Source organism: Eucalyptus grandis, chromosome 7 (assembly GCF_016545825.1).
Source record: "Eucalyptus grandis isolate ANBG69807.140 chromosome 7, ASM1654582v1, whole genome shotgun sequence".
NCBI classification, from domain to species: domain Eukaryota; kingdom Viridiplantae; phylum Streptophyta; class Magnoliopsida; order Myrtales; family Myrtaceae; genus Eucalyptus; species Eucalyptus grandis.
In genome coordinates this window covers 36,756,089-36,779,488 of record NC_052618.1, presented here as the reverse complement: position 1 = coordinate 36,779,488, position 23,400 = coordinate 36,756,089, and the positions used below count along the sequence as shown (strand labels likewise).

General features: G+C 39.6%; 3 protein-coding genes across 3 annotated transcripts; all 3 read right to left on the bottom strand.

Moving 5' to 3' along the window:
• Positions 1-2,261: 2,261 nt before the first annotated feature.
• Positions 2,262-4,748, bottom strand: LOC104453411. Its single transcript, XM_010067956.3, has 3 exons — positions 4,478-4,748; positions 3,648-4,125; positions 2,262-2,860 (listed from the first exon to the last, which is right to left on the bottom strand). Exons 1-3 carry the CDS (start codon positions 4,626-4,628, stop codon positions 2,509-2,511), a joined length of 981 nt encoding a protein of 326 aa, XP_010066258.2. The 5' UTR covers positions 4,629-4,748; the 3' UTR covers positions 2,262-2,508.
• A 6,549-nt stretch (positions 4,749-11,297) lies between these two features.
• On the bottom strand, positions 11,298-16,829 carry LOC104453410 (probable magnesium transporter NIPA6). The gene is made up of 9 exons (XM_010067955.3): positions 16,324-16,829; positions 15,190-15,246; positions 14,411-14,501; positions 14,155-14,315; positions 13,932-14,059; positions 13,677-13,814; positions 12,347-12,439; positions 12,131-12,248; positions 11,298-11,852 (listed from the first exon to the last, which is right to left on the bottom strand). Exons 1-9 carry the CDS (start codon positions 16,481-16,483, stop codon positions 11,746-11,748), a joined length of 1,053 nt encoding a protein of 350 aa, XP_010066257.2. The 5' UTR covers positions 16,484-16,829; the 3' UTR covers positions 11,298-11,745.
• Positions 16,830-20,276: 3,447 nt separating this feature from the next.
• Positions 20,277-21,197, bottom strand: LOC104453409 (peptidyl-prolyl cis-trans isomerase). Its single transcript, XM_010067954.3, has one exon. It carries the CDS (start codon positions 21,095-21,097, stop codon positions 20,579-20,581), a length of 519 nt encoding a protein of 172 aa, XP_010066256.1. The 5' UTR covers positions 21,098-21,197; the 3' UTR covers positions 20,277-20,578.
• Between the last annotated feature and the right edge of the window lie 2,203 nt (positions 21,198-23,400).

Genomic DNA, 23,400 nt, shown 5'->3' with positions numbered 1-23,400 from the left:
CTTGTGAATTTAAGTGAAAATAAGGATTCGGATGGGATTATTCTTCAAAAACAAGCGATGAAAGAGCTTCGAGCTTAACTCATATATAAGACTTTGAGCTCGGCTATAAAAGTCAAATGCGACACTTCAAATGTAAGATTTTACTGAAGAACAGGCGGGTACATGTCTAAAACACTGACAAGGGGGGTCAATTACTTTGTAATTAAGCTAACCTACTTCTCAGTAAGATATTGAGCATCCCTCACATGACTTGCTCTTGACCAAGGTTATGTACTGTAAAAATCCATTCTAAAGTATTGACTTTTACGTAAAGCATCTACAAGTGATGCCCTGTAGTCTTATGAGGTTTTCTGACTTTCGGCTACATTGTCACTATCATTTGAGAAGCGGCTCAAATGGTTTCCGAGAAACAGGTTGGAAGGAATGAGATTAAAGTCAATAACCCTGCTAAGTGTGACAAAGATGATTGACCAGTTCAACTTCAGTCATTGAGCAAACCATTACCAGAGTTTCCTTTATTGTTGAGGAGCTTTGGATCTTGTGTTAAGAGAGTTAACTGACCATTTTTTGAAGTCAATGGCTCTTCAATCTAGTTAAGGTTGCTATTTTCCCGGTACATTCTACGCCAAATCTGTCCAAAAAGGCCGTCTTTTTTTCGTAACCCCGGATTTTGAAATGATCAATTTATTGGAGAGGAGCTTCCAAAGTTCAATGCACTGATGCACCCTTGAACAAAGTAGCAGTAGGAGGAAACATGTTTGAACTAGTTTATCCTTATATAGTTTTCAGTTTCAGGTTCTTGCATGTGTGTGGCCATGAGATGAAATTTTCCCTAGAATAATCCTGCTAACTAATGAAACATAATCGACCAAAGCCGCGTCTTCTATGAGGAACGTTCACTTCAGGAGTCAATGATCGTATATGGCCAGTAGGCCCTGTACCGGTTACCCCAGAGTCCAAATAACTCATACACAATGAGATGTAGGAAGTTCATGTGAATAAAAAGTTCCAAGGTAAAGTAAGATTACTCCATGATAATGGCCCCATATCTATAGGGAAAATTGTCCAAGAGATCTTAAACATTTTGCACTTTTGTCAATTTAGTTATAAGTCTTTCAATTTTATCAATTGAGCCCTAAATATTTTGCCATTTTGCCAATTTGCAAATTTACCAATTGAGTCTATCTAACCAATTTTGATCGGAATTCACTAACGTGGACACTTGCTTTCCTACGTGGCACGACCAACGTTGATGTTGACAATTTATAATACATTTAAAAAAATCAATTTCTTATTATTTTATTCTTTCATTCTTTCTTTTTTTCCTTTTTTCTTCTTCCTTTTGCTGATGACTGACCACTAGACATAAGCTATGACTAGGTGGGTTGGCCTTGCCTGAGCGAGGCTTGCCGTCACCTGCCACAAGCAAGGCTAGGTCGGGCAAGGGCCAGCCTCGGATTCCAATATATGTAAGGTTTATGAGTCATCTCATAAAAGGTAGTGTAATAAAGCATCAATACTGATTCATCCACAAGTATATGAATCTATTCATAGAAAAAAATCAAGAGCCTCGAGCCAATAAAGACTAAAAAGATTGACTCAAGAACAAATTTCATGAGGGGCTCCATTCTAGAATTCAAACCTAACCATTAATTGCGAAGTGACGGGAACGATGGAACCTATGAATACATAAGATTTTATTGAAAAAATGAATCATAATAATTCATTAGATGGGATGGCGGAACGAACCAGGGCCCAATTCATTTATTCCGAGAATTCATGAGCTAACCCTACAACTAAAATAGATATTGAAAGAGTAAATATTTGCTTGTGGCGGGTGACAATGAACCTCGCCTTGGCGAGGTCAGCTCATTCGACCATCGCTGCCTGGTGGCTAATCACTGGCAAAAGGAGGAAGAATGAAGAGAAAAAAGAAAGGAAGAAAAATCATAAAAATCATAAAATATTAAAATATTATTAAAAATTGTTCACATCGATGCTAGTTGTGCCACATAGGATGGCCAGTGTCCACGTTAGTGAATTTTAGCTAAAATTGGCCAGACAGAATCGATTGGCAAATTGGCAAAAGGACTAAGAGTCAATTGGCAAAACTAAAGGGTTTTGTAACCGAATTAGCAAAAATGCAATGTGTTGAGAATTTTTCAGATAATTTTGCCTTCATTTGCATTATACTCATTAGGACAATGCTTAATCCTGGAATTTTATTTCACAAAAGAAAATGAGACAAATGCAGGCACAAATTCGACTTCAAAGATAATGCATTCCTAATAAATATATGAACTACAAATCGTGGTCCAGAATAACTCTTATTCGCTCCAAATCAGGAAAATACCAGTACACTAGAGTATGAAGATCTCCTGTGGCACAGAGCATGGCATAGTAGCACAGGCATAAAATAGCCCTGCAAAATATTTCTAGCGTCTAATAAGATCTCGGCAAGGCAAGATCCAAATCCCATCCATATAGCAATGGATGGATACATTGCGATCACTTGCAAGTGGTGAATTTGCAGGTAGTGGTGCCATAACCCAAGTTGGCCCTCCTGAAGCGCAGCGCTGTGAGGAGGACGTTCTGTGTCGAGCCCATCAGGGCCGAGTTCATGTGCTGGAGCACGCCGAGGGTGTGATAAGGGAACTGAATGCTGCTGTAGGAGTTGAGAAGCGCGGTGGTAGCCTCCCTCAGGAGGGTCCTGTACGGGTCACCCCGGCCCTGGAGGCCCTGCCACAGCGTCAGATCAGTGCCGTACCTCCGAGCCGCCGTCAAGCCGAAGACGAGAGCCACCTTGGTGTCCGGGTTGACCGCCCTCCAGTAACACTTGTATTCCGACATCATCCATTTTCTGAGATGTAGAGACTCGCAAAGTCAGTGATTGGATTATGAGGCCTTTGGATCATGGATCCTTAAAGTACATAACGCACCCATTCCTATATCTACCCAACCTTTCATCCTATTTATGAGCAATGTGTACCTTCATGTAACTTAGTACGAATCTTCTGCCCGAAGTAGCTCTTGTCTACCTAGGATTGGTTGTATTGCCAGACAATAGTGGCTTCATGAGTCTTTGCTCTTAGCTTGATTAGAAGAGAACGTAGCTGGACTTTTCATTTTCTCATGATGAGAATCAACATCTCAGCTTATCCTTACATAATGTTCATTTGGGATGACTAAAGATAGAGCATGAACAGGGAGATCATCAAGATGGAGTCCAAGTGCGAGCCCGTCATGATTTACTCATTTATGCTCGCAATACTCCCAATTAAGATATATTAATTGTTCCATATCATATCAATTCTCTGATGTAAGACTCCTCTAAGACATCTCACACGTGCATTCTAACGCTAGTGTTATCTAACTTCAATGCCAACTGAAATAGAAGTAAATGCAAATATGCTTGTCATAGTCCCATTTAATGCCTAATCTCACTAATTTTTTTGTCATCTGATTATAGTAAGCGCGAGAATTATTAGAGAAAGGCATTCTATGGTCCCTTTGAGGAATACTGCACATTTCAAGAGGATTCCATTTCCTGTATTAGCAAGTATAATTGTAAATGCGAAACAGATTAATCACGTCACGGAGAGTCCTGACCTAAAGAGAAAAAAGAAGCATCTTTAAATCTAACTTACTCATTTGCGCAAGCTGAAGCTTCCAAGAAAGGGGCAGGCGGCAGTGGTGGCATGGGAGGGAGCCTGAAGGCGGGCGGCAGTGGCAGCATTGGAGGGAACCTGAAGGCAGGTGGCGCTGGTGTTGGTGCCGAGGGAGGGGGCTTGAAGACCGGTGGTGATGGCACGGTCGGCGTGACTGGTGCGGGAGACTGTGGGCAGAAGGACATGGGCTGTGCGGGCTGAGAGAGCAAGGTGTCCACGGAATAGAACTCCATGTTGAACATCTGGAACGTGAGCCTAAGCGGCTGCGCAGGACTGGCCGATGCGGAACATCCCATGGAACCCTGACCGCTCCCTCCCATCACTTGTGCATGGCAACTGCTCAGGTCGGGAGTCCCTTCGAACCTCATGCCGTAGTTCCCGAACCAGTTGGTGGTCTCTTCTCTCGACATCGTGACTTGGCCGTCGCTATTGGTGCACGCCACCATAACCTTAATCCCTGCACAACAAAAAGCACGAACTCTGAATCCATCATGGATTGCTTCTAGGATCAGCTCTCTTCTTTTCCCTCCAAGTTAGGACGAGCATATCACTAATAGAGCTACTACATACACATAATTGATCAAGCATCCAGGATTCTTTAGTTCTTCTCTAGAAGCCTAATAAATGCGAACCCCATCGCTATCTGAAACCAACTGATGCTGAACGAGATCTAGAAATGACTAACGAGAAGATTGGCACATGTATGTTGAGGCGTTTTTATTAGTGTTGACTCAAAACTCCAAGAATCAATAACTAGGAAATAAAACATATGATTGAATAAGAAAAAGTTGTGAGAAACTTCAAGTTACCGTAAATGGGGTAATCAAAGATGGACATCCGACCATCCTTGCACTGGTCACAGATGACGGTGCCTGTGACCATGGCATCTCCTCGGGTGCCATCAATGGCAGCTGCAAGAATGAGAAGAGCTGTGAAGAGGAGTCTGCGCATTGAATCCATCAAGTTTGGAACAAGCTGCGAATGAGAGGTCAGTCTGTAAAGAGAGCTTGCGAGAAGAAGGGGTGACGCAGACACGCTTCACTGAAGAGCGTGATCAGCATTTGATGCAGAAGCCTTAAAAGTCAGGAGAAGTAAATAAAGGCAGGCCAGCGGCTGGGGGTTTTTTTTCAACACTCAACTGTCTAAATTTATGAGGGTGCAAGAGAAGTTCTTGATAGTAAAGAGACTTGGTACGGCTAGCCATTCTTGTCTTTGTGATGCGATGAATCGGCAAGGGCATAGATCTAGAACCATGAGATAGAGAGTTGACATATAATCTGGTCTAGAAGCAAAGGCAAATTCCACTTACCTATCTCTATTGGATCATTTAAGGTTTGATGGCATTTGATGATTTTGATTTGAGCATTAAAGCTTGGGAAATGTCCTTGTAGATGTCAATGAATATGCATTTGCTGATAGGTTTAGATTGGATGGAATGGACATTGGGCGATCTAGGATGTGCATTAATTCAAGTCCTTGAGAATGAGAGATAAATGGGATAAATGGGAAATCTTTTTTACTTTCTTTTCCACAAGGTCCCAGAAGAAAAGCATAAAATTTGAGCTTTTGAACATTACAAATCCACAAAGGTAAATGGGTTAAAACCCATCTCTAAGGGTCCGTTCGTTTCGCGGAAAATGGGCTATTTCCGGAAAATATTTTCTCAGAAGTTATTTTTCAATAAAATGAAAATATTTTCTGATATTCGGCTAAAACTTGAAAATGTTTCAGAAAATATTTTTCGGTGTTCGGTAAAGAAAATATTTTCTACTCCCCAGATTGGCGAGTGCGAGTGTCAAGCTTGAGGCTCGCCAGATCGATGTGTGCGAGTTTGAGATCAACGAGTTTGAGGTTCGCCTAGTCCGACGACTAGATAAGAAAGAAGAAAATGGGAAACAAAGAAAAGAAAAAGAAAAAAAGAAAGAAATAAGAAAAGAAAAAGAAAAAGAAAATTAAAAATAATTCTAATTAAAAAGAAAAAGAAAATTAAAAAATAATTCGAATAAAAAAAGAAAAGAAGACGAATAAAGGGGAGGAAGAAATGGGAATTTGTAAAGATGTGAGATAGAAGAGATCAAGTGAGGAAAATGTTTTCCACTTTTAAAAGTGGAAAACATTTTCCCTACTTTAGAAGACTTTTTCCTTTAATGGAAAACATTTTCTCTAAGGAATTCATTTTCCATGAAACGAACACTAGAAAATCTAAAAAATGTTTTTCCGGAAATTATTTTCCGTGAAACGAACGGAGCCTGAGAAAGAGTTTTTGAAGTTGAGAAATAGAAATCTTGTTCAATACTTGGTAGCATGGCGATCTTGGACATATGTTAAATCAAGATCTAGGACATAACGTCTTAGCTGACCCATCCTCCTACTTCATCAAACTACCATCACGAAAATATAATATATGGGTTAAAAACCACATAAATATGACCCATCTCAATTATTGATCATGTGAGTTTTGCGAAGGATCATAGCTACTGATTAAGATGATATTGATCCACTGATTTCATTAATCCATATGGTTAAATTTCTTTTTCTTTTTCTTTTTATTCACCTAGACTTGAGCGAGGCTAGGCGAGGGAGGCTCACCTTACTAGCCATTAGGGCAAAGGAAAAAATAGAAGGAAGGATTAAATTTAAAATTCAAAAAAATATTAAAATAAAATTCAAAAAATTTAAAATTATTGTCCATGTTATAAAAGGTTTTTGACTGAATTAACATAATTACAATAGGTTTATGATATTATTTTTTTTTATAGTAATTCTCACTCTTCTTCTCCTTATTAGTTTTAATGAAAATAAAAGGTCATTGCAAATGTGATGAAGGGACAATGATCGTACAGGTCTTGCATGGGTATTGACTGTTGAGGACAAGAAGCGGCGGTATCGAATCTCCAGGTCTCCAAGCTAGCTCTCTGTCTTCGAATGTCCGACACGGATTCGAGGAGGGATGTCGGAGCATATGACCGACAAAATCGTTCTTATTTACTAATTAATTTCTGCTTTGACATGGATTGAAAACGTTCTTGCCGTGTTTTATGGAATCATTCATCGACTTCACCAACTCAACAAACTCCAAACAGGGAAAATGACATTCCAAAATAGTAAAGGAGCTGTGCCCTCAAAGACGTGCACTAGGTGCAACGTCCGCATCCCGCCTCCAGAAATTTAATTCTGGAAAAATAGAGAGATGGCGAGTGCCGTCTTTTGAAGGACAGTTAGGGTGCATTTGTTTGTGTTTTGTTTCAAAAATTGTTTCGAGGAATGAAATAAAAACTATTTATGTTACGGGAAACAATTTTTTACTAGAAAACGCGTTTGGTATTCGAGAATAAATTTAAAAAAAAATCGAAACACGTTTGGTAAATTTGTGTTCTTTTTTGTTTCTTTTAATTTTTAAATATTTTTATTTTATTTTTCATCTTTTTTTCTTTCTTTTTCTTTTTTTTCTTCTTTTGGCCGGTTTGCCGGCCTTGGCCATGGCTGATGACCGGCCGACGAGGGTAGGTGGCCTTGCCCAACCATGGCGATGCTCACCGACCCTAGCAACACTCGGCCTCGCCTTGGTTGGGTGAGCTCGGGCTCGCCCAGATCTGGCAAGGCCGAGCTCGCCCAACCACCAATCACTTGGTGGTGGCCCAACGAGGTTGAGTCTCACTGGTGGCTGGGCGAGCTTAGCTTCGCCGAATCTAGGCGAGCCTGAGCTCGCCTAGCCAAGGCGAGGCCGAGCCTCGTCGGCCGGCGCGAGGTCATTCTCGCTAGGGGTCGGCAACGCTCCGGTGAGGTCGTCGGCCCTTGACAGCTATGGCCGAAGCTGGTGACCGGCTAAAGAAAAAAGAAGAAGAAAAGAAGAAGAAAAAAAAGGAGAGAGAAAATTTGTTCTAAAAAAGTGTTCCAGAAACAATAAACAAGTTTTTTTGTTTTTTGTTTTTGTTCCAAATGTGTTCCCGGAAAAAAAAAAAAAAAAAAGATTTGGAACAAAAATGCAAATAAACGCATTTCTGTTCTTTTTTTGTTTCTCGAAACAAAAAAACAGGTTTTGTGTTCATGAACAAAAAAAATGAACACAAACATGTAGGCCCTTATCTAAAATCAAAAGGAACGTTAACTATATGATTACAGCCTATTACAATAGTTAAGTTAGGAATTTCTAACGATAACTAAAGAAAGCAATAACGAAAAATGAATATCGCACATCTCTTGATAATATGGTATACAATATATGTGGGAAAAGTACCAAAAAATGTCGAATTTATTTTATTAGTACCAATTCAATCATAAACCTTTTAGTAGGATCTGTTCAATCTTAAACATTTTCACATTTTATCAGTTGAGTCTATCTAGCTAATTTAGGTCAAATTACTAACGTGCATGTCAACTGTCCTAAATGGCACGACAATTGTTAATATTTTTTTTTTCATAATTTTTAATTTTTTATTAAGTTTTTCTTTTCCTTCTTTTCCTTTTTTTTTTCCATTGTGGTCGGCAAGGGTTGCCGAAACTCATGCGGCCCTCACCCCAACTCACCCAAATATGGTGAACATAGCCTCCCCCACAACCAATGAGGGCTTCGCGCTCCTTACCCAATTGCGGGTGAGCTCCAGCGACCCTCGCCGACCACTAGATCTATCAAAATGGATCTTAAACTCATTAGTTAACCGTTATATAATAAGTTGAATATATAAGTTAGTTATATTCAATAAATTGATCATAAATGAATTTAAATAATACATGAGTGTTATATGTGCCATATGTGAGTTTACAAATTATTTAAACCCAACCCACCTCTATGACTCTTTTTTCATTCTCTCATCCTCATTCGATCTTGTACTCACTCACTCTACATTCTCACTTCAATTTGGATATGAGTTTTCCTTAATTGGATTAAATGTGAAATGTTTTAGCAATATGGTTTGGGTATGAATCACTATATTTTCATTAAAGGAAAATAAGTGAAAACAAATTAAATTGATCTATTTAGATTATATCATTTTTTATATTTGACCTAATCTGACTCACTCGTTTGACGGGTCTACCAACCATAGTGGGGAAAAATAAAACAAGGAAAAGAGAAGAAATAAAGAAAGGAAAAATTAATTAAAAAACTCAAAAATTTTCAAAATTTAAAAAATCATCAACATCAGTGCCAGATATGTTACGTAAAATGGCTGACATTCACATAAGCAATTTCCTACCTAACTTGGCTGGATAAATTTTATTTGCAAAACGTGAAAATGTTTAAAAATAAATTGATCTAATTAAAATATTTAAGACTGAATTGGTATTAATACTGTCTTGGTATGCTGCTAAATGATATTATTAGGTCAAGCTAACGAATGCACGTATTAACCATACGTATTACGGAACTACTTTGATTTCCACTGCCAAGCATAACATGAGATATATGGTGCATTGAAAATAACAAAATTTTCTATAGTTATGTATGGAACAAGTGTCTTCACATCACTAGATTTAAAACCTTGACAATTGGCTGAAAAGCTAAGTGTAGCTGATCAAGGTCCACCGCGTGCGGGCACCACGCGGTGCAAAGATTCGATTCCCGTCCTCGTCCCGCGCTCGCTTGTAGCGGAGCGGAGCGAGTCCCCCGTGAGCGAAATACATGTCCCATTGACAAGAGATTGTAAATGAAATTGCTTATATTGCGAAAAAAAAAAAAAAAAAAAAAAGCCATCACTAATTCCTGTGGTGAATTAAATCACCCCCCTTGGCACACAATGGGTACATGTGGAAGGACAGAAGTAGTTGTTCTTATTTAGTAGCCTCGAGACTTTCTTTTCAAATGCGGATCTAATTTGAATTCGAATCATAAATGAGACAAATGGACACACTTCTCACTTTAGCAATACCATACAGTTGTCAAAATCACGTAACACGTTATTGAGAATGTGGAAACACAATGATTCGAATCCGGACTAGAGTTAGGAAAATTGGGTACATTCATGATGCGGGTGATCCCACAAAATGTCATCCCACCTAACTCTCTCGATGCTCAATTCATTGTACATAACTCTTCGGACGTGTGAACGTTGGCAGCCGCAATCCCATGATCATGTGATGGGGGCAGTTATAAGTTGGCCGTCAAGGTAGAGAGATTGGCATTGATGGCAAATTGCACAGATGTCTACCGGCTGAAAAAGCTACAAAAATAGCCAATTCTAACCCATCTTCTAAAATTAAAAATAGTCACGAGTATAGACCATACATAATTCTAAAAGGACACAAAAGGACCTCTTCTCATCATATGAATAATGGAATCCTCAATTCTTTTTAAGTGATGAGTAAAAAAAGGATTAATATCATGAAGTTTTCCAAACTGGTACACTAATAATAAATTTATCTAATCGGAAAAAATCTCAAACTGATACACTTAAGATAGATAACTCTCAATTAATTTTTTAAAAATTTTACTAATAAATTACTGAGTTGAATGATAAGTGTCTATCCATAAGCGTACCAATTTACAATTTTTTCGTAATATTAATCCAATTTAACTAAAACTAACGGATAATTAATAAGCCACAAATTAAGAGTTTGAAGTTTTTAGCGATAGTCACAAATGTAGCAATTTGAGATATTTAGTGATCAAAAAATTAATTTAGAACAAACTTCTTCATTTTGAAGTTTTTTGTTTATATATATTTTTTTATAAGTAAAGGTCCCTCTTCTAGTTTGTGCCACGGGAGGGCAGTGCAAACAGCTGTTCTTGGCTGTAAAAGAAATGCTGTGAGAAAAGTGCAACATGACCGATTGAATCCACGACACCCACACATCATGGCCTGCCTGAATCCTATGAGAACGAATTTGCTCTCCGTCCTTTCATTCGATCGTTTAACAGGTCAGGACAAACCCACCTAAAAGGTGCGGTAGATTGAATCCATGCACTGAGGAAACCAAATGAGGACGAGAGCTGACTGGACATGCTTTAAGGAAAATGGATAGGCTGTAGTGCGCATTTCACGAACTAGCACATTCACATGAAATTATTTAGGTTTTAGCTTGAAAAACCTTACTTTTGAGGCTGATTGCAACGAGGCACTGATGAAATTCCAATAATCACCATTTTATAAAAATAATAATAACTTAAGCTGTTGCGTTGCCTATGGCCACCATCAACTAAGGTGGTGATTCGGGGGATGCGATCGGCGTCCGACTGTCCAGTGTCACGATATGTCAAAAGTAACAAGGACTAATAAAGAGCAACACAACAGGTTAGATTGGATTAAGGCATAAAAATTGCAACGATTGGCGCTTCTGTGTCAGCTATCCTACGTGTTAGCCGATCCAACATGACATGATGGTTATGACGCCAGGCTGTTCGATGGAAAGTAATCAATCTCTCTCACCCAAACCTCTGTGAGGGAGTTTTTCCACTATGTGCCGCTGGGAAAATGACACCTCTGTGTGTGTGGTGTGTGTGTGTGTGTGTGTGTATGAAGAGCAATGGCATGACCTGTAAGCTTGTAACATAAGTATGGATACCTTTCCCGTTGCACAGACTTCCCATTTGTATAAGGAACGCTGTCATCTCACGCGAGCACTTCCCTCCAGTAGCTTTCGGGGGAACTACAAGTTAAGGTACAAAACACATTTAGGCTTGCACAGAGAATGAGATCAAAGCCACGATCCTCAATATTGGAGGCAAAACTTCTTCATCAGCATTGAATCTGCATGAAAGCTATGTTCTCACTCCCAACTCAGGTAAACACTAAAAAAGTGGTTGAATGAAGAAAATGTCACAACATATGTACACAAAACAATTGCTTTGTTGCCAACTTCATGTCTGGGACCTCTGGGTTGATGGGATGCCACTCACATCCAGTATGGATTTCAGTGAAATGACTTAGAAAATGGTGATTCTTCATTTCAAAACGCCAGCGCAAGGCTCATCAAACTGGGACTAACAGAGATACTGGCCGCCCAAATTGGCTCCCTCGCACTTTGCTTGGCAAAGCACTAGACTCTCTCCACGTCAACAGCATGAAAAAATGTTGGGTGGAATGTTCAAATAATGAAAAGACTTTCCAAAACTTAAGGAGAAAACTCTCTTGAGTTCATTCTAAGTAAATTCTCGACGCTCCAAGTAATCTGAATTGCTCAATGTGACTAGATGTTCTTCCTCAACACTTTTTACAGAATCCCCACCAACATACCACTGCACAGTGCCTACAAAAATTCAACGGACTCTGATGATTAGGTCCCTTTTAAAGGCATAAAATAGCTTCCAAATAGTCAATCGCACTGATGAGCATGACAGCCCAGTAAAAGCATACTCTTAGGGTTACTTTCATATGAATAATAGTATTCCTTTCGTATTCAAAGTCATTGTCACTGAGAGAAAAGCATGAGATTATTTTTGACACGGTGTATATGTTTCATAGTAGGTATAAGCTGGTGGACAGCAATATACTCCTGCAAGAAAAGATATGAAGGACAGAGTTTACCTCGTGCATTAGCTGATTCCTGTTCTCTTGTTGAATGAAGTATGATTGTTCCTGAAAGTACAGTGATGAATCCACATATCTCGGATGCTATGCTGCTTGCAGTCTGACCCGACCAATCCTGCAAAAAGAATGCAATTTGAACACACTGTTCTCAAGAAAACTGAAAGCTAAAGTCTAACTGGCTGAAAACCTCACTCGGTAAAGTATGCCACTTACCTTGAACATTATTGCACTAGCAACAATTGTCAGAGTTGTGAACATCACGTAATATACTGGCGAAACGATGGCAGCATTGAATGTATCTAATGCCTAAAGAAACATTAAGAAGACATCATTAGTATGCAAGTCTTACACCAGGTTTTACATTGATCACCCCTTGATAACTGTAAACATAAACTCTAAAATCTAATAAGCTAAAATACACAAAAATTCACAAGCAAGCATGTTTGTCTAATGAGGCATCAGAATCATTTCCAGGGATCAACAATCTGCTAAGCTTGATTGATGACACTTCAACACATGGTGGACATACAGAAAGGAAACTCTTATGCAAGGACATGGATGGCTAAAAATAGAGTAATTGATGGCAAGTCAATGCATCAGGTCATTGTATATCGGACAGGAGTTCTTATGCTTCAATATAGATGATTAAACTAAAGCCATTATTCCACTACTGCAAATTTATGATGGTAGAACGTTATTGGACAGACATTTGCAGGGTAAATTCTAAATCTTGACAGAATCCTACCACATTTATGGTAACAGTTCAGAAATTTTTTTCAGGCAAAAACTAAGATCTGCGAGGCCTTCAAATATACAACAAATATGCTGTAGAAATAAAAAGAATATGGTGGATAAGTTATTCAAACTGTGTGCGAGAAAATGCACTGAATGGTTGCAATAGCAACTTGTAGATTTCCAAGGTTCATGCACAACAGCACTACACCCCCGTTTCATGCAACAGACAGCAGTGCCACTTCAATACCTCAAATGGAAAAAGATTAATCCTTTGTTTGGGAGAGGAAGGGAGGAGAAAATCATGGGTGGGTGAAGACACTTTTGCATTTTCCCTCCAATTCACTCCCACAACCAATTCAAATTTTTACAAATTTCCCATATCCACCTCCTATTTTCTCTTCCTCCCCTCTCTCTCAAACAAAGCCTAAAAGACTCAAACTTCTTTTGTCTCAAACAAGAAAACAATGGAGCACTGCCAAATAATGTTGCATTAGGCATTAGATATCATGAGTCAATCGTCAAGACCTACTCCAACCGTAATCACCTAGCTTCTTAACAATGGACTCTTGCTAAATAAAAGTGAAGACACGAAACATTGCTAAAACATAACTTGTATAATAACCTGATAAAAGTGACATGTTTCATTTCATCAAATTTCCATAGGCAAGCAAGTGTTTTTCTCGTATTCTTAAGAATCATCATCCCAAGTAAAGATGGCAAATGCATTGACATAGAGAGGCATAGAACCAAGTTAAAAGGCAAACAAACTTTTGGTGGTCTGCTATCCGCTCCAAAATGCAATACTCACCTTGTTAAGGTAGTTCAACTGGGTGACGACACAAACTGCAGCAACTGTAACAAAGAACCAAGTCTGTGGATAAGCAATTTGACTTATCCCCTCCAAAGTAAGCTTTATTGCAATACCAATAGCTTTTATGCTGACAACCTATGAAAATGCACAAAAATTTCCTGATGAGCTGGTAACAAAACAAAGGGCGCATAGGGATTTTTACTATAATTTGCAGAGAATTTGGCAGTTCATGACTCAATGCGAGATGGTTACCGTAAGTGAACCCATCAGAGAACATATTCCCAAGTAGACAAGTATGTTTGTCTGGCCATAGTGAGGTTCAAAATACAACACCAGAGCTAACACCGTAGATATTGTTGCTCCAACATAAATAAGAAAAGCTGTTGATGGAAGCAGGAAGCAAAGTTCATTAGTAATTCTCTCAGATGAGGTCAATTTCTAACCAGAAGATCTGAAGATGACAAATCTAATAGACCTGGTTGTGTAGCTAGATCCCAAATTTCTTGGACTGAACTTGGAGTATGCTCTTGAGGAACATGGATTACAATCACCACTGAACCAACAATGCAACAGACACATCCTACGATGCTCATCCTTTGCAACCGTTCCTTCAACATGAAGTGTGCCAAAAAAGCACTGTCAAGATTTGCAAGAAAAGCTGTCAGCTTAGAAAGGCAGAGTTATTTCAAATCAGCATAAGCACAGGAAGTGAGGTTGAATTTTCTGCACACCTGACTATTATACTCAATGCACCAAGAGGCGTCACCAGGACAGCTGGAGCATAAACATAAGCCACAAAATTGGCAACCTCTCCAACAATCACTTTCACCATTAAACATGCAGCAAGGAAAAATATCCAGTATCAATGCTTGTTGACTGTAAACACGGAGTTCATAGTCTCTGACTTTCCAAAATCTAAAAGTAAAAAGTGGAGTTACAACAAATAGTTGTTCTCTACTTTCATTCTGATATTTTCTATGAAACAATTGAGGAAACCATGGCAAAGAGAAACCTCCCGAAGGATAAAGCCTATGGTGCTCATACAATATTAGAATCAATTTCCTGAGGTACTTCAACACTTAAATTTCCAAATGGAGAAGGAAAGCAAGAACGAAAGCTTCAGCCCTTCCTTCAATACCCACCCACCAAAGAGCTTATCAAGTCCCTCATTTTCAGATCCAACCGCTAGCAGTGAGAAAAATTATGAGTAGATGATTACATTAGCCTTATTGAGAGACTGAAACATTCGACAAATATTGAAAGGTGTGGATCCAACTTTGGAATAGTGTACAATTGTGAAATTCAAATATATCAGGATCAGGTTAGATGGTAGAAAGCTTGGATATAATGATTCTACAGAGCTAGTAAAGCGTTCAGCTGCATCAAAGGCTTGACCAACCTATCTTAAAATGTGAGGCATGCCCACATCTATATAGAAAGAGGAGAAGAGAGGGAGACAGCGAGGGGGGGTTAGAGAGAGAGAGAGAGAGAGAGAGAAAGAGAGATTTACTTGTGACCATTCCTGTCCACCAAAGTGGCTCTAATAAGTATGTATATCCTCCAATCCCTATATTATCAGAGAGAACTGATGAATATCACAAATGAGCTTGATATTCAGATATGCATAATCACAGGGACTCGGGGCCACTTAATACAATTATTGATGCAAAAGCAAATATTATGTAAACAAAAACCTGCTAATCAAAGTTAGAGATGGGTCCTCAAAGCAGGAAAAGGCCAATTTTGGGCCAACAAGAATCTTGCCCTTCAAGAGTTTCCACTCATGCAAGACTAATAGAACTTAGGACGTTAACACCTTGCGCACATCACCCCTAGATTATACAAGATTGCTGCGTATGTGCCATGGCCAGTTTTTTCCAGCAAAGTTGACTTTTAGTTTTGTAAAACATGCTGAATGGAATCAAGAATATAATAGTGCATTTCCTAGTGGATGACAATTTCTGAAATTAACATCTAAGTAAAATTCGTACATTCATAGCACAACTTCTTTTCGTACACTGTGGTCAACAAGTATTAGTAAATCTCACAAGTTACAACTATATAGCTTGCTCGCTTTTATGGATAATATTGTGACCCCTGCACACCATTAAAGGGTGTCTTGTAAATGCTCTTTTCCCTATACGCTTGCCCGATTACAAAGACGACCAAACCTCCGTTCTAATATACCATTTTACCGAATGTAGATATCCAAGTTCGGGGACCACGCCAGGATCAGAGCGCAATAGGTCCAGGAATTTAGCAATTATTCAAAGCTCTGTTTACGAGATGTACCATGTAATTGCTGAGGAATCAACAAACAATGAAATGAAATGAAGATACACACCCACAGGCAAACATCCATTGGATAAGCAAGCAATGATGCAGCAACAAACGTGTTTACTTCCGTATCTAACATAATTCAGCCGACAATTATCTATAAGAAAAGCATAATTCTTTTGACACTCTCCTTCCAGCGCCACTCAAAAAGTACGAAACATCGACCTGCAACTCCATTCAATTCAATCCAATCCCAACTCCATCATCGATGCACAGCCACGGCGAATCAATCGCGATGACTCGAGCAACGAAACCGAGAATTCCGGAGCAACATGAATGCGCAGGGGAGGGAAAAAAAAAGGCCGACCTGCGCGAGTACCGTCGGAGGCGGCGCGCTTGAGGCCCTTCTTCTTGAGGATGAAGCTCGCGCCGATGAAGGCGCTGGAGGCCACGGCCAGCACGAGGCCCCTGGCGTTGTCGGACATCGCCATCGGCAGCTCGGCCCCCGCGGGCGGCGCCGCGCTCATGAAGATCGCCCCGAGGGCGCGTGCGGGCGCACTACTCGCCGGACTGCGCGGGTTCCTCCGATCGGGGGAGGATCACTCCGCAGTCGATCGAGACGAAGCGTCTCGCATCGTCGGAGACGCGAGGGGCGCGGAGAACGAGAGGATCGCGGAGCAGAGGGAATCTCGACGGTCGCGCCAGAGAGAGAGAGAGATCTTCGACGGCACGCGGAGCTCGTCGTCTGGTCGGAAGCTTCCGGTGGCTGGACCGACTTGCTGCTGCTGCTGCTGGTCCGCAGAGGCAGACCAGGACATAGGCCGACCGGCGTGCCAATTGTCGCTGTTTAATCTATGTTGTCGACAACCATTGGTTTGCCTCAATGGCCACCTAGGCGATGCAAAAATTTAAGAATAAGGGTTAGAGTAGAAATAAAATAGAATTGATCAAAAAAATAAAAAATTTATGTCATTGAATATATGTGAATTTTGTGATGGGCGGTCCTATTTTCATCCCGAGTTTGATTAAAACAATCATTTTTATTTTTAGATAACCAATCCAAATAACTTTCCAAATCCATCCTCAAAACCAAAAAAAGAAACTCAATCCACCCTATTTACACTAAAAAGATAGAAGTGACAAAAAGATACTAAAAAGATAAAATCGCCCTCAATCAATCAATTACAATTTAAGTTGGTGGTCTCAAATTTATTTACTTGCCTTTTTTCTAGTTTATCTATATCTATGTAGGATTTACTTACCGTTATTAAAAATTTTAGATGTTAAGTTTTTGTTAACGGAAGCTTTCTCGTGTCTATTAATGGCATTTTCTTTTATTGTTAGATATTACTTTCACAAAAATTAGTTTATTGAAAAGAGAAATTTTCAACAAACCTACTTTCTTTATGTTGTTAAGCAAATTATGGATAAATTGTTAAGTAGATCTAGAAAAAATTGAAATTTTTATGCGTTTTCACTTTTGTTATGTATATTACCATATTGATTTTCTTCTTTTATATACATATACAAATTATCAAATGAAGCCAAAAATAACCCTCTGTGAAGATCTTCTAGAATAAAATCATAGTTATATTCACCAACATGAAATTTTAGAAGATAATATTTAATTAATCAAACCATTGCATAAAATAAGAATTAAAAAAAAAAAACAGTGAAAGTATGATTATTTTGAATTAACAAAAATTAATATCATCCATGAACTTGTTTAGGAAAAAAATCAAGATACCTTATTAAGCACAACATTTTTAGTATAGAACTAGATATTCCCTTAACGTATTATATGCTTTCTAAGTCAAAAAGACAAAATCTTTAAAGGGAGATTTGATCTCTATGAAGGCTTGAATGAGAGAGAGAGAGAGAGAGAGAGAGAGGTTTTCTTGAGTGCTGCGTCCTCTGGTGATTGAAGCCACCTGATGGTTTATGTGGACCTTTTTTATTTCTGAAAGAGTCACATAGACAATAACATTTAATTAAAAAAAAGTCATATAATATGTTTGACTGAAATTTATCATCAAAAGTATTTAAATGATTTTTTCTCCAATTTAATTAAATAAGCCAACGAAAATTTTTCATACTTTTAGTATTATTTCGTGGATAATTATTAGATATTAATTTTAAAATAACAGTTATTTTTTAATATGAAAAATAAGAAAGAAAACGAGTGGTCCAATCTTATATTATGCACGGATCGCCTCTTGTCTATTAAATATCATCGGATGGGATCGATGTCCCTATAAGCTAATGGTCTATGGACTATGTGGTAGGTGCACGTGATTCAATCTTTTTTATAATTCCCGGATCGCATCCCTAAGCACGAATCACGGCCACGCGGGTACCTTTGAATTTGTTTGTTTGTTTGTAGTCTGAGTGCTAGACAGGGAAATTTTTTTTTTTTTACAAAGATTATAGTCTTTTTGACAATAACAGGGAAATTATACTTTAGAAAAATATTTTGAGATGACAAAAATTTAAACTTCACGACATTTTGTTATTGTTTACGACGGATCATCGTAAATCTTTCTCCATTTTCATAGGGAAAAAAATTCTTAAATTTTTTATTCACGTTGTGATGGATTTATCTTAAACATTTGTAAATCGTCCCAAGTGAAGAAAAAGTTATCAATTTCTTAATGATTATAATAGGCCACCGTGAGATTTTATGATTTAATGTGAGAAAAATTATTTTCAATTTTACAATGTTTTGTTCTTCGTGGCAGCGGATTGTCAAAAAAATTTTGTTAATTGTTGTAAGAAAAAAAAAATTGCAGTTCACGACATTTTATTGTTGGTTGAACGAACCTTTGTATATCCTTGTTATGATATTATATTCTCGGTTACGATTAATCATCGTGAACCTTTTAAATCGCCGTGAAAAAAGAATTCCGATTTTATGAAGGTTTATTCTTGATTATGAGAAATCATTATAAACTTTTCTAAATCGTCATTACGAAAGAAAATCTAATTTTACGGCACATGAAAAAATTAATTTTTTTCGAGGTTAAGACTAACAATCTTAAATCTTTTAAAATCATTAGGAGGAAATTTATAATGTATGAATTCGGAATGGACCTTAATAAAATAAATCATTATAAGAATTACTTTTTTTTTAAAATTTTACAACGGTTTGTTTTTAATGACCACAAACGTTGGTAGCCATTTATAAATGGTCGCAAGAATTTTTCTTTCTTCAATTTAACGACATTTATAATAAGGTTTACGACCATCGTCATCGTTTGTAACCCTCATTAAAAAAGGAAAAAATCAATTTCACAACGACGGATCATGGCAAAGATTCGACGGACATTTTATCCTCGTTAACCACAGAGATTGAAAATCAAGGTAAACAGGCATAAATAAAAGTTAAAAAAATCGAACTTTACTGCCTTGCCCGTCGGTATTATTGTAGGTGCACGAAAGTCGAAAAGTTATTCAAAAGTGGATAATTGGATGGAAGCTGGCTCTACTTCAACGGCCGAGATCGTCCCAATCCCAAACGAAGGGCCCAGATTCACGGCAACCGTACCAAATCGTTATGCACGACTCGGCCCCAAAGCAAAGGTACTTCCCTCCCCCACAAACCAAAATCGTGCCAAAAAGCAAATATTCTCCACCACAGAATTGGCTTTAATTTCAAATTTTCAACTTTATGGGTGGTATACGGCCACTTTAATTTCAAAAAAGTTTCATATCAGGAAATTTATTAACGAATATTTCAATATAATTTATACTTAAAATACAACGCTTCCTTGTAACACACTCTTCGCAAAATATATAGATAACGGACTGGAATTATGTTATTCAAGCCTCCAAAAGATTTTACAATTTTTTCCGGCTTTTAATTCTCAAGATCCCAGATCTAAGTCTGGGCTTTCTTTATCGTGATGTTCTTTTTTACACTTTATTCGGAATCGGCCGAGTGGACTCGGTCACTCAACTCAGTTCAGACGCCGCGACTTTAGGTCAATCAATCACGGTGGGCCCCGCCACCCCACCCCACCCCAATCAGTATTATAATAATTATCCCTATCCATTCCCTACCCACACCTGTCCTTTCCTCGCCTCCTCAGTAAATTTCCAAGAACTTGCCACCAAGACTCGACTCGATCTGATCTCCTCAGGATTCAATCCGAAAACGCATCGCGCACGCGAGGGTCAAGCCAGAAACGTCGTCATCTACCCCACATTTAAAGGTTTCACATTCAGGAAACACAGATCCAAGAATCGCCGGAAAATCGCCGGAAAATCGCCAGATCAAGAAACAAGAACCAAGAACCAAGAACCAGAGAAATGAACGAGCGATACAGGGTAAAAAGAGGGTCGCATTTCAAGAAAAGCTCCCTATCTTATTTTTCCAGCAGTTAATGGCCGACTGGCAGTTCAACATAACCAACATAAAAGGTCTCGACGATCCTACAGACAACAAGGATCCGCGGAGAGACCCATAACCAGATCTGGCCGAACACCCCACACGCTAAAAGCCGAAAAAAAAAGGAAAGCCCTAAAACACCATGCTCGGAAACGGACTGGAGATCAGATAAGATCCCACACGCACACGGGGAGGGGGGGGGGGAGATCCCGGCGACCGACGGGGACCGCCCGATCTAGGAAAGCTGGCCGCAGTCGGCGACGACGACGGGCTTCGAGGTCCTGCCGGAGCTGGACCCCACCTTCTCGATGGCCTTCACCACGTCCATCCCGTCCACGATCTGCCCGAACACGACGTGCTTGCCGTCGAGCCACTCGGTCTTGGCGGTGCAGACGAAGAACTGGGAGCCGTTGGTCCCCGGGCCGGCGTTCGCCATGGACAGGACACCCGGGCCGGTGTGCTTCTTGACGAAGTTCTCGTCGGCGAACTTGGAGCCGTAGATCGACTCGCCGCCGGTCCCGTTCCCGGCGGTGAAGTCGCCGCCCTGGCACATGAACCCCGGGATCACGCGGTGGAAGCTCGAGCCCTTGTAGTGGAGGGGCTTCCCGGAGCGGCCGGCGCCCTTCTCCCCGGTGCAGAGCGCGCGGAAGTTCTCCGCCGTGCGCGGCACCACGTCGGCGTAGAGCTCCATCACGATCCGGCCGGCCGGCTGGCCGCCGATCGACATGTCGAAGAACACCTTCGGGTTACCCATGGAGATCTTTCAGAGAGATATTTGGCAGGTTCCTGGTTTTCTCGGGAAAATTCAAGGGGCAGAGAAGCGAGAAAACGTAGGGTTTTCGGGAAATGGGGAAGATGGGGGTGCTTATATAGAGGGGTCGACCAGGTTAATATCAAGGGAAAGGCGGGGACGACCGTCCGATGGGAACACGTGTCGGGATCCGAGCAGGGGAGGGACTAACCGGGGTTGGGTCAGGATCGGACCGCGGTTAGTTGTTGAGATCCGAGGCGAAGCAGCGCGGCATATGCCCTTTTTTGTCGGTTTGCTATTGGGCTTTTTATCTTAAAGATGGAAGAAAAATCTGAGATAATGCTTTGGGGACGGCGCGGAACGACGTCGTCGTGGGCCTCGCACGCTCCGCAACGTCGTACGATGTGCGCGACCTCGGATTCCGAGCCGGGGACGGGACGACACGTGGGGAAAAACGTGGACGGTTCGAGAACTCGCACGGGGTTTCGTTTCGAAATGCCCGAAAGGAGGAGGAGGAGAAAATTCTCGTTTTGAATTCGTGAATCAAATGCGAGCTATTATTTATTATCCGAGGAAATATTCGGATTTTCATAGTGCCACGTCCGCAATTCTTCAAGCGATAATGTTTAAATAGGAATATGCCGTTACGTTTCCTTTTTCCATTCGTGGGGTGGGTTGGGTTGAAATGTGAAAATGAGTTTTGAATATGATGTGAATGGTATAAATCAAAGTCCATTAAAAAAATATATAAATGTATTTGATAAAAATTCTTTGTAAAGTAAGTTTAGGCTCAAGTAGTACTTAGCAAAAAAGAAAAAATTTACAAAGAGCTTTGGCTCAAATTTTTTATATTTTTTGTTAAAAAACCCAAACCTTCCCCCAAGCCAACAAAGGGCTTAGGTCGCCATTGAGCTAAATTTGACGTTGACGGCCATCAGGGTGACCCCGACGAGGGTTACACAACCCAAGTACGCAACCCTAAGCGAGGGCTGCCTAGGTCTCAAAAGGGTCACGGGACCTCGACGAAGGTTGCATGATACACATTACCGCCACCAAAGATTGCACGAACTCAAGCGAATTTGGCCTCTTTAGCCCTCACGCAAAATGTACGGCAACAAAGTGGGGCAAAATTGAAAAACTAAAAAATTGGTGAGGGTAATTTTAAAAGAAAAAACATTTTAATCCTAGTTTCAATATTTCGCAAATGCTTCTTTGTAAGACTGGTTTTTATTTGCTTTGAATTTTCAGCATTTTCAAAGCTAGTATTTGGATGAAAGTTACTTCCAAATGTTTATCGCAACCAAGCATTTTGTTAAAGGACTTTGGAGAAAGAATGTCCATTGAAAAAGTTAAACCTACCACACCTTTACTCTCTTACGGCATATTCTTAATTGCGTTTTCACCCCCATTTGGTATATAAAAATAATATAATTGAAATAAGGAAAAAGGAATCGAAAATGCAAATTAATCTAAAAATTATTGTTTAAAGTGACACCTCGAAATGGGAAGTGTCCCGAACACGTTTTAATTATTTTGTTTCAAACAGTTAAATGTAATTTATCAAATCTTTTTTATGAAAAGGTTACCAAATCCTGGGTTTAATTAATAATCCACTTGTGTGCTTGCCTTATTTTATTAATCCGTTCTCATTGATTCTCACTTACTCCCAACTCTCCCACGGGGATGAAATTGCAGGAACGTAATAATTCTTCATTCTCAATTCAAATTCCTATCGGCCAAAATGCATCAAGAAACGGAACGAGATTTTCATTCTCAATCCAATGGTTTCATTTGCGATATCCACATCGTTAACCTGCACCGAAACATACATGACACTTTGAAAGGAACATTAGAGACCTCAACCCCCGTCGCGTAACGAAAAAAAGCACGACCTAATTGTTGGCAAAAAAAAAAAGGAATGGCAGTGCCGAAATATAAATTTTGTCAAAACAAAAGAGGGCTAACTAAGCAAAATGAACTTCACTTTGAATAATAATTTGATAGCTTGATATAAAAGGACCAAACACATTTGGCAAGACTTGATATTGACGGAAGCATTGGTCGCTTTGAATGCTCATCTATAGTAAAAGATGAGGTTGAAAAGTTAAGACACTATGTTCAAATCCTATGAAGACTGAGTTGCTATAGGTACTGCTAGGTCATGGTGGGGGGTTTTTGGCATCGATATGAAAACGAGTCATTGTTAAATCCCTGCATTTAGACCGTTAGATAGAGACGCCCATCGCATGTTCGAATTTACTTTGAAGTCTGATGGTGAGCCGAAGACATAAGAATGGGGTTTGCAT